The 11,663-nt window shown below is 39.1% G+C and overlaps 2 protein-coding genes across 2 annotated transcripts; one reads left to right on the top strand and one right to left on the bottom strand.

Annotated features, from left to right (window-relative positions):
- The first annotated feature begins 6,754 nt into the window (after window positions 1-6,754).
- Window positions 6,755-7,273, top strand: LOC110274435 (uncharacterized). The gene has a single exon (XM_021128523.2). It carries the CDS (start codon window positions 6,817-6,819, stop codon window positions 7,090-7,092), a length of 276 nt encoding a protein of 91 aa, XP_020984182.1. The 5' UTR covers window positions 6,755-6,816; the 3' UTR covers window positions 7,093-7,273.
- Window positions 7,274-7,365: 92 nt separating this feature from the next.
- LOC107460247 (uncharacterized) lies at window positions 7,366-11,581 on the bottom strand. The gene is made up of 2 exons (XM_052253059.1): window positions 10,652-11,581; window positions 7,366-8,367 (listed from the first exon to the last, which is right to left on the bottom strand). Exons 1-2 carry the CDS (start codon window positions 11,177-11,179, stop codon window positions 7,600-7,602), a joined length of 1,296 nt encoding a protein of 431 aa, XP_052109019.1. The 5' UTR covers window positions 11,180-11,581; the 3' UTR covers window positions 7,366-7,599.
- Between the last annotated feature and the right edge of the window lie 82 nt (window positions 11,582-11,663).

Genomic DNA, 11,663 nt, shown 5'->3' on the forward strand with positions numbered 1-11,663 from the left:
CACTGAGAGGATGGGAGGTAGCCACTGACAACGGTGAAACCCTACATACAGCTTGCCATGGAAAGGAGTAAGAAGGATTGGATGAAGACAGTAGGAAAGCAGAGAGACGGAAGGGACAAAGCATCTTCATACGCTTATCTGAAATTCCCACCAATGAATTACATAAGTATCTCTATCTTTATCTTTATGTTTTATTCATCATTCATAACCATTTGAGTTTGCCTGACTAAGATTTACAAGGTGACCATAGCTTGCTTCATACCAACAATCTCCGTGGGATCGACCCTTACTCGCGTAAGGTTTATTACTTGGACGACCCAGTACACTTGCTGGTTAGTTGTGCGAAGTTGTGATAAAGAGTTGAGATTGCAATTGAGCGTACCATGTTGATGGCGCCATTGATGATCACAATTTCGTGCACCAACCGGCTGGGGCTGGAGATGGATTGTTTGATGATCCAGCGGACGATGATGTCGAGCCAGATATGATTGCTGATGACAGTGGCGATGATATTGGAGCGAGTGAGCCTGCCGGTGTGGGTGGTGGTTCTAGCTCTGGCACACAGCAGTACCCTCCACATTTTTTATCTCTAGACCTGGATGCCATGAGGCAGGAGGGGGTGCCTGGGGAGCCTGCTGGATTTGGCGCGAGAGATGCAGAAGGGTCAGCTGGTATGACAGAGTTCCAGGTTGGTCAACAATTTCAGGATAAAGAGGATGCCCTGTTAAGTGTGAAGACTTACAGCATCCACCGAGGGGTTCAGTACAAGGTAGTGGAGTCTGATTATCGCCGTTATGTTGGCAAGTGTTCTGAGTTCGGGAATGGGTGCACATGGTTGATTCGGCTTAGTCTCCGGCAGCGTAAGGGCATTTGGGAGGTCAAACGGTACAATGGACCGCATACTTGTCAGACCAGCTCTATCTCCAGTGATCACAGAAGTTTGGATTATCACGTGATATCGGTATTCATTATGCCAATGGTTAGAGCTAATGCATTCGTCAGCATCAAGGTGCTCCTAAATGTGACGGCCTCACACTTTGGGTTCAGGCCTACGTACAGGAGGGTCTAGTTGGCCAAGCAGAAGGCTGTTGCCATCATTTATGGTGTCTGGGATGAGTCATACAACGAGCTCCCAAGGTGGGTGTTAGGAGTGCAGGTGACCATGCCTGGTTCTGTTGCAGTTCTTCGGACTAGCCCTATTCGAGTTGGGGGACAGCTGGATGAGTCTCAGGTATATTTTCACAGACTGTTCTGGACTTTTTCACCGTGTATCGAGGCATTTTGTCATTGCAAGCCGTTGGTGAGTATTGATGGCACCCACCTATATGGCAAGTATGGGGGTACGTTACTTGTTGCGATTGCACAAGACAGGAACTCCAACATACTCCCTGTTGCATTTGCACTAGCCGAGGGTGAGAATGCTGAGTCGTGGTCATTCTTTCTCTCCCACCTCCGTCAGCATGTAACACCACAGCCGGGTCTGCTCGTTATTTCTGACAGGCATAACCGCATCAAGACCGCGCTTGAGGCTCCCGACGGGGGCTGGCTACCTCCGGCTGCATACCGGGCTTTCTGCATTCGACACGTAGCAGCAAATTTTGCCCTCACCTTCAAGGGTAAAGAAGCAAGGAGGCTTCTTGTGAACGCTGCCTATGCTAAAACTGAGGTCGAGTTCGATTACTAGTTTGATATTCTACGCTCGGAAGACCCGGCGATGTGTGAATGGGCGAACCGGATTGAGTATTCATTGTGGACACAGTATTGCAATGAGGGCAGGAGATTCGGTCACATGACGACGAATATCTCTGAGTGTGTGAATTCAATCCTTAAGGGTGTGAGGAACCTTCCTGTCAGCTCGTTGGTGAAGGCAACGTATGGTAGGTTGGCCGAACTTTTTGTACGCAAGGGGAGAGAGGCGGAGGCCCAGCTGGGTACCAGACAACAATTTAGTCAACACCTAGTGAAATGTATTGAGGCCAATTTGAAGACGGCCAGGTGCTTCACAGTTACTTTGTACGATAGGGACACCTCGGTGTACACCGTCGCAGAGACGACTCCTACTGGTTCTTTCTCCCTGGGTAGCTACAGGGTCTCACTTGGATCTCAGACATGTGATTGCGGATACTTCCAGGCACTTCATTTCCCGTGTCCGCACACACTGGCATGCTGTGCCTACTCACGAGTCACTTGGCACTCCTACGTCCACCCTGTTTATCGTCTCAGCTCCATTTTTAGTGTTTATCGAATGGGATTCACACCTCCAATCCTAGAGGGTTTCTGGCCACCATATGCTGGGCCAATAGTGATACTGGACCCGAACAAGAGGCGTGCAAGGGAGGGTCGTCCCAGGTCTACTCAGATACGGACAAATATGGACGAGGCAGATCCGAACCGGCCTAAGAGATGCGGCTTATGTCGGCAATCCGGACACACTCGTCGGAGTTGCCCACAGGTCGGAGGACCCAGGCATATGGTCAGAGATGGGTAGGATTGGTGCTGTGTTGTTAGATGTACTAGTGTCCATTGTTCGGACTTTTATTTTTTAATTAAAAAAATTTTCTAGTTACAAGTGCGTTGTATGCCTCCACGACCTCGTCGTCGACCACGACCCCTACCTGCCTGGTCACCCTCCTCGATAGCCTGGTCCAACCACCTCCACTCCCGGTCTCTACGTCGTGTCCCAACACGAGCTCTCCTGTCAACCCGACGCCTATTAGGAACGTCATAAACTCGGTCCATGTCGGGAACTCTACCGACACCTCTCTGTGTCGCCTCTACTGGAATAGAAAAGTCTCTAGGATCCCCCAAGTACATCTCTGGTGACAAGAACCTCTTTCCATGTTGACGCCACCAGTCCAAGAAGTCATGTGAAGGACCCGAGTCGGCAACAACGTCAACCCGAAGCACGTGCCCCGCACGTGCCCCGCACGTGTCTCCCAATGAAGATGATAGTGCTACAAATGGTGCGAGGACCAATGATCACCCCCTCTACCGTCCTTCGACATCAAGAAGTCGATGTTCAAGGCAGGACGGGGGCAAACCTATATGCCTCCAAACTGCGGTAACACTCTATCAACCTGGTGCCACTCAACCACGGCAAAATATATCAGTGACGTGACAGAACGCCATAAGGCCGTATGACGAGGCTCCAACACCTCCGGATGGACAACCTGAACGACGTCGGGTGGGCTATATGGCATCCATATAAATTGAAAAAAGCATCTCGAATACATTAGAAGATAAATTTAGCTATAACTAAATTTACATTGACTCCGCAAAGGTTTTTTTCATACTCACATCCCTAGGCTGTAACATGTCAATCCTCAGCCGAGTCATCTGCACCCGAGGTCCCTTCTCGCTAATGCTTAGATTGTAACCTGACCACCTTCAAAGGCCATTAAGATACGAAGTCAATCATTAATGTGACAAACTAGTATAACATTACAGGCGAGAACATAAATAAATAGAATAAGTAAACATAATTTAATGAGATAGTCATACCTGGATGCCAGGGGCCAGCTAAACGCATTATATCCATCAAGCCGAAATCTAGGAAACCGCCAAAATATCCAGGACTGAAGTAACTGTAATGGCCCAGCTAACTTCACGACATGTCTGTTGGTCGCTCGGCACATACACCGATACAACCATGCAAGCGCCGCCGACCCCCAACTGTAGCCACCCATCTCCTCAAGCCTAGCCACGTACGGTAGCCATCTGATGTGAATATGATTGCCTGACTTGTCAGCAAACATCTGGGTACCCAACAACATCATGATATAGGCACGGGCATAGCGCCTAACTGTCGCCTCATCGGCCCCCTCGGGGCACTCTCCAAAAGTCTCCTGGAATCAGGTGCAGTTCACTGCGAACTTTTGAATTTGGCTCGGGGGAGGTAACACACCGAGCAATTCCTGGAACCACTGCCAAGCTGGCCGGGCACCCTGTATGTATACGTGAAAATCTATCAGGTAACTGCTGATGTAATGTCCGTCCACTGGCAACCCCAACTGGTACGCCACGTCCTGAAGTGTGATCATGCACTCTCCGAACGGCATGTGGAAAGTGTGCGTTTTCGGACGCCACCTCTCGACGAATGCACTCACAAGCGGCTCGTCTAATCGGAACCATCTGTCGTTCAGTCTCACAAGATGGTATAATCCGACCATCTGCAAATACGAAACATACCTCTCATCAAGTCGCATTCCCTGCTGCCGCCGCATACTCGATATGCAATACTGGGACTGCGCATTACATGGACCGCATGATTAGAACAAACTCAAATACCGGTTACAAATACAAATCAGGACATAAACATCTAATAAATACCACATGCAAAAGGAGATATATTAAACCACTAGCAAAACCGGATAGTCAAACCGCATCCAAAAAACCACTAGAAACAAAGCAACCTAAAACCGCATACAAATATGAAACTAGCATAAACCAATGGCAACTCCACTTACAAAAACCACTGGCCAAACCCACTCAAATTAACAACTACCAATACCACCTACGTAAATCGCTAACATAAACCATCAACAAAACCGCATACAAAACCATTATACAAAACCGCATGCAAAACCTCTTATATAAACCACTAGCAATACCACCTTCATAAACCACTTTCATAAAGTAATAACAAAAACCACTAAACATGTACCGCTATCAAAAACCACTAACCTCGTCGTTGATCACCCCAGCGATATGAGCGACTCCATCCAAACAATACAGTCTTGCCGGATCGTCCCCCATCGCCTCAATATGCCTCTCGAGTCTTTCTCGTACAGATTCTGGGTCGTTTTCTCTGAGATTTGGTGGGGTATGAGGATGGGAAACTGATTTGAATGAGCTTGGTTTGAACTCCTTATATAGGCAACTCACTAGTAATTCGAATCAACTAAATTCGAATTACCTAAAGTCACCAACAATGAATAATTTGAATCAATATGATTCGAACTCCTTAGTGTCACGTTCCCCTACTAATTCGAATCGATACAATTCGAATTATTCTTTTGTAATTCGATTCAAGTTGTTTCGAATTACATGCAAATTTCAATATTCTTAATTCGAACCATGTTGTTTCGACTTAGGTGCAAATGTAGTTCGAACAATGTTAATTCGAATTACATTAAAATGATCAGACTTTGGATTACTTGTTTATGATGGAGTCGTTGGAATACTTAATAATGATTACAATTTCTGATGAGTAGTATCTTCGTTTAGTATTAAACTTGTTTGTTTAATGTTTTTTATTTGGTGCTAGAACATTTTGTGTTTGTCATTTATGTACATTTTGATTTTCTTTAATTATAAATTTTGATATTTGAAGTTTTTTATAAATTTTTGATGATAAATTATAGATAATTTATTTTGTAAAATTGTTAAATTTCAAATTTTATTAGTTTAAAAATTATTAAATTTAAAATTTTAAAATTATATATTAAATTTTTTATAATTCTCTATATTTAATTAAACCGATTTAATTACGGTTCAATTCTAATTAAATTATTATCAGTTATTCAACCGGTTCGATAGTTGGTCCGATTCTCACAGCGTTAATTATTACCAGATTTAGTTTTTAAAAAAATAACTGCAATTCCTTTTAATTTTAAATTTAAAATGAATCTAATCATAATTATTGAAATTGAACTGAATTAAAAATAATTTTAAATTAATGTTTTTAAATAAAATTATATTAATTAAAAATTAAATTGATATGATATAAAAATAATAAAAAATTGTACTAATTTTAATTTGATCTAAAAAATATATATTTACTTCGTTGTGAATGTAAATGAGATAATAATGCATATATTTTTCATATAAACTAAATATGTTTTGATTTCTAAACTGCATATATATATAACCTAAAAATCGTGTCTTATATATATTATTAAATAAAATATTTAATTTATTTATATTAAAAAAATTATTCAAAATAAAATAAAATAAAATATTTTTTCCAAAATAAAAATAAAATTTATTATCTATTATATATATAACACAAGTTGAAAGAAATTTAATGTATAAATACTTTAGAATATAATGAAAGTATAGATACAAATCCATCATATTAATTTGACCGAACTGATTTTTCTTCGAATCTCCTATCTTGTTTAATTATTGAAGTTTACGGTGAACATTACCAAAAATAAATTAAACATGATATACAATTACATGTAAAAAAAAAAAAGTTGATAATTAACTTATTTTTTAAAATTTTAAAATAATTCAATTCACCTATAAAATTTAGTAGTACAATTTAAATATTATAGAAATGGATATGGATAACAGTATTGGAAAGAAACGAGTTGCTGCGTGGTATGAATATATTTTGCCACCTAAATAAGAAGAGATACTTGTCTAAATCACAAGGTGAGATGAATGCATACGTGTACAACATAAAAGAAACAATAGCAAAACTGATTGTGTGAATAAAGCAGCAGCATAAGGAGATAAATCAATAACAGCATTGAATCTTAATAGAAAAAGAGGAGTCAGAAAAAAATCGTGACAAGAACCCAAATTTCAAAGAAAGAGACAAGTCAATATATAACAGCGTTAAATATTAATTCACATATAAAATTTAGAAGTCCCATAATATATCTATAGAAATGGATATATACAATAATGGAAGAACTAATTAACATAACGTTTTGCGTGGCATGAACCTATTTTGCCACGGAAACAAGAAGAGACACTCGTTTGATTCACAAGGTGAGACAAAGACGTATAAATATACAAATACAACATAAAAGAGCCAGAATACAAGAAGAAGAAGAAAAGGCAGGTGGATAACAACGTTGAATATTAATGGAAAAACAGGAGTCAAAGAAAAAACTCGGAGATGGACCCCAAATTTCAAGGATGGAGCCGGTTACACATGGTGCCTATGGTGGTGGAATGTACGGAACAGAAAAGGACCAACAAGAAGAAGAAAAAGATAATCAGCAACAAACAAAGGCACCAGCAAGCGAGAGCCAAAGTGCTGATGGTCCCGTTGATAAAAATGTCATAAAATTCAAGCACCATCCTCCTTCTACTGGAGATCGAGATATAGACATTACTGGCCAATCTTATTTCCAATAATTTACTCATGTAAAATCATAATTATCATACTAGTACCAGTATTACAATTAATACATCTCCCTCCCTTATTTCCCTTTTCTGCCTACTGCAATAGCCAATAATATCAGCGTAATACATGTAGGTACATATAGATATTTATAAGAAGTTTCATGTATGATATAAATTATCTCTTCTTTTTACCTTTTATCCGATGATACTAATATGAGTACGCACCTTTGTACAATTGTATTTAATACTCGACAAAATAAAATGGAAGAAGAAGTAACAGAATGCTTACCGTTATTAATAAAAAACATGTGACCGCTTATCTATTTAGTATTTACAATGGATCATTAAAACATGCATCTACAATAATAGTATAGAAATTCACTGTATATACCACATTCTCTATTCCTTGATAGTGTATCCGATTCTAAAAAATTGATAAAGTATTAATTCTACTAAATTGTGAATGGAGCTATAACTAAGAAAGTAGAAAAAAAAAAGGAAAAACAGCTGTTTTAAGGTCTAATCCAAACCCAGTTTACAAATCTGTATAACCGAAGGGGCATCCCAAATGGCAGTTCGTTTTTTAAATTTTAAGAAACTTTCGACGCACTCGTCCAAATCCATAGATCGAACTCTTTTTCGTTCACCAGCAAGTTTCTTTTCAACAACACGATCAAATATCTTCTCCCAACCAGCCTCCCATCTATCATGGGCATCGCACAGCTCAAGGGCCCCATGGGCCCAATGGGTCCAACTCCAATCCTTGTCCAGTGACTCCATCACACTCTCCACGCACTTCCCCTGGCACACGGGATTACACGGCCTGCATTTCGCCCCACTCAACGGGCCCGGGCTGACAAGCGCAGCCACTGGAACGCCGTATCGGGCCGGAGGAAAATCGTACCTACGGTCCGAAACAATGCAAAAGGGGAGAAGCTTGGTGAGATGGGCCACCTTTTGGGTAGTTAGTTGGGCTTTGAAGGCTGACTCTGAGTTGAGGTTGTTGAATCCGGCAGAGTCGAGTTTTGGAATGAGGGAAAGCCTAGACAATGCGACGGTTGAGGTTTTAATATCGCCGGCGCCGAAACGGTCGTTGAGGCCTCCGTACGAGGATCCAACTGGAACGAGGTACTTGCCTCTTACAAAGTTTTCTGGGCCGAGGGGTTTGTTCCAGTACCCATCAACTCTTGTTCGAACTACCCAATCGTAGGTGAAATTGTTCTTCTCTTGATATGATTTTATCATCTTTAAGCATCCTTCCACCAAGTTGAAATATTGAAGAAGCCCCTGCCAAAACATATTGAAAACACCAATTATTTGCACGTTAGCTCTAAAGTATTGACAAGTAGTGGAACAAAAATTCACATTATTTATTTTTTGTGTCGACTAATTAACTAAGAAAAGACGCCAGTACCATTAGATCCACAAACGGCCTTTTCAAAAGTAACTTAATCATGTCATATGATTAATTCTAACATCTATACTAGATTAAAGCCCAAGAGAACATATTTTAAGCCATGATCCGTTTCTGTTCTTAGTAAGCGAAGTATGGTGTAGCATTCTAACTTTATTTACTGATCCAGCATTAAGAAATTCACCTAATAATGATTAAAAAAATATATTCCTGATTAGATATTTATTTTAAACTTATGATATTATATTATATAAAATTAGAGTAGGAACAGGTGATATTCGGATGAGAAGGAAAATACAGGGGTAGCTCAATATGGAACCCCAAGCTGCTGAATGAGATGTAGAGAATTTTTCTCAAAATTATATCAACATCATAGGACGAGATAATAATACCCTCCGGCATAAGAAAGCTATGGTACACTTGCCAATAATTCAACCTGCTGTCCCTACACACACACACACACACACACACACTCTCATAGGCTCATACTAGTTTCAACTCCTAAATAGTAAGTCCAGGTATACAGGTCATTAGAAATAAATAGAAGGCTCTTATTGCCTTATTGGACAGTTCGAAATAATAAAAAAAGATGAATGTTTTAATAGTTATAACTTAAAATAAAATAAGCAATATGAAGCTTTTCTAACAGCTAGAGTTATGTTTGTGTGACGAATAAAATAAAATAGTACTGCAACTTTTGAAATGGACCGCTTCCCACTAAATAAGAAAGAATAAAAAGAATATCTGCTATTCGATCACGGAGGAGGTTAACGAAGGCTAAGACACTAAGAGGCATTATTGATGACGTTATGAAATAAAAATATTTGAATTCGTTGGGATTTTAAACGTAGAATTGTTGAATTGCAAGTGGAAACAAGCTACGGTTATTTGGTGATGACCTAAGAAGCACTACAAGGAACGTTCTTTTTATTTTTTTTCCCCTTTTTTTTGGGAATAGATGAACGTTCATTTTATGGCTTATTGTAACTTCAAGAGACCAAGTAAATTAAATGAGAGGCAAATTTCACTGCCGAGCAAACTCAACAAAATAATGCTGGAACAAATTATTCAACAGAAAATGTGAATAATCTAATCTAGACAGAATTAAAAAACAAAAATGGAAGAGAAATTAAAGAAAATATATATCTAAAAAAGTTGTAACCAATATGAGAGAGAAAAATAAATACTTAAATAGTATATTATTTAGGTAAGAGATCATTTGAAAGAATTAATTTGTATTTATTAGTCAAAGGGAAAAGGTTTATATAGATATATTACCAATTTTATATCATGGTCATATTAATAAAAATATTGACTACAGCGATTAAAGAAAACAAAAATAAAATAAAAGTGAAGTAATGTTAAATAAGGAGTGCATTTTTTTCCTAACGGAAAAGAAATTTGTTAACACCCGGGACGGTTTGCCATATGCCATCCCATTTAGACACAAAAAAAAAGTACCATTCCATTTATAAAATATTGTTAGCCGCCTTTCACGTACTTAATTGGATAAATAGAGAGTTTAATGAAAAGTTTAATTTTCATGTACTTAATTAGATATTAGCTTATGAGAGATTTGCATTGACTATTATTGGCTAACAATGGATAGAAATTAAATTCCTATTAAAAGTGGTTTATCAAAATAATAATAGTGATTAACTTTCCTACCACCACTTTCCGTAATATTTTTCTCTTCTCTCTATTATTGAAAAATATTCTGTCCCCCTCAAGAATGACGATTGAAGTCGAAAGCTGCTTTTTAGCATCCGTAGTAATAGACTTTGGAAGATGATAGGAAGAAGAAAAGAATGAATTAATTTTTCAAACAAAACAAATTTTAATAATAAAAATAAGAAATTTGCATTTTTCTATTTGGTTAGGTGATGATGAGAAAGGGTATCTGGAAAGAAAAGAATTCGATCGACACTGCAAAAAAGAAAATCCACTGAGGTGGAAAACCAAAAAAAACTCTCCCTAGAGAAAAGTGCTAAATCAAAAGAAACGATAATAAAAAAAACATACATGGAAGAAGTGTAGGTATTATTGTAGTATATTAATTCAGAAATATAATACTAATACTCCAAAATTACGAAGCTGTTGAATTATTATTATTATTATTGAAACGAAAAAATGAGAGAAAAAGAATAGGCATGAAACCTGGACACCGTTAGGCGAGTTCATGGAGGAGAGGACTCTGACGTAGGAATCGTTCTCGGGCAATGGCTGAGGCTGGAAGATTCTAACGGCGGCGATTTTAGGCGCGGAATTCAACAGCGAGAACTTGTACGTGTCTGAATCCAACGGACTATGCAAGAACAGATCGGAATTCGGGTACTCCTTCAGAATCATCTCTATTATGGACGGTCCTGTGAGTTCGAACCTTCTAGCACCTCCAACCAAACACACCGCCATTCTTGATCGCAACAACTCCTCCTTGGAAGGCGAAGGAGGAGAATCGTCATCCATTATGGCGGTGGTGGTGGTTCCCAAAGGGAACCTGATACTCATAAAGTGGCGGACCGGGTAAAAGGCGGAAAAGTTTGTTAAAGTGGTTGGGTTGGGAAAAGAAAGGAACATGAAAAATAAAGAAAGGGGTAGTGCCATTATTAACACAAGGAAACGCCAATCAAGATTCCAACCCAGTTTCGTAAAGGGCATGGAAATTTTCCTCGGGCTCCGCAGCATCTTTTTCTCTTTCTTTTTCGGTTATCGGTTCTCTCTAACTAACTGATTTGGTTTTAGGTACGGTTATCACGGTTACTACTACTGGTAGTTTGGTTTTTTGTGAGGGGAAAACGGAAACCCCTGAGAGAGGTTGGTGATGATGACGCGCTTCTCCTTCTTCTTCCCTTGTTAATTGCTCACGTGGTGTGCGATGGATGCGATGATATGAAAAGAAGGAAGCTAGCTAGAGAGAAAATGGAAGGAGCATGTTTACACTTATCAACATGGCTGTTACCACACGCATATTTGGCTGCCTGGCTTTGATGACCTACCATCTCAGACTTAGAATCAGAAAGGAAGAATGAAAGAAAAATGGAATTGAATTTTCAATTTTGATTTAGTCATCGTCCTTCAGCACCTTGTTCCCAGTTGCGCAGACATTTTTTATTGTTTTTCGCTTCATATATGTAGAAATAGCAATAATAATATTATTATTTTAAATTAA

The sequence above is a fragment of the Arachis duranensis genome, chromosome 8 (assembly GCF_000817695.3).
Source record: "Arachis duranensis cultivar V14167 chromosome 8, aradu.V14167.gnm2.J7QH, whole genome shotgun sequence".
Taxonomy (NCBI): Eukaryota; Viridiplantae; Streptophyta; class Magnoliopsida; order Fabales; family Fabaceae; genus Arachis; species Arachis duranensis.

Bases quoted from the DNA above. Each gene is read 5' to 3' on its own strand.
- LOC110274435 (XM_021128523.2), top strand. From the start codon at position 6,817: ATGGAAAAACAGGAGTCAAAGAAAAAACTCGGAGATGGACCCCAAATT.
- LOC107460247 (XM_052253059.1), bottom strand. From the start codon at position 11,179: ATGCTGCGGAGCCCGAGGAAAATTTCCATGCCCTTTACGAAACTGGGT. The intron at 8,368-10,651 runs GTTTCATGCCTA...ATGTTTTGGCAG, and splicing joins ACTCGCCTAACGGTGTCCAG to GGGCTTCTTCAATATTTCAA.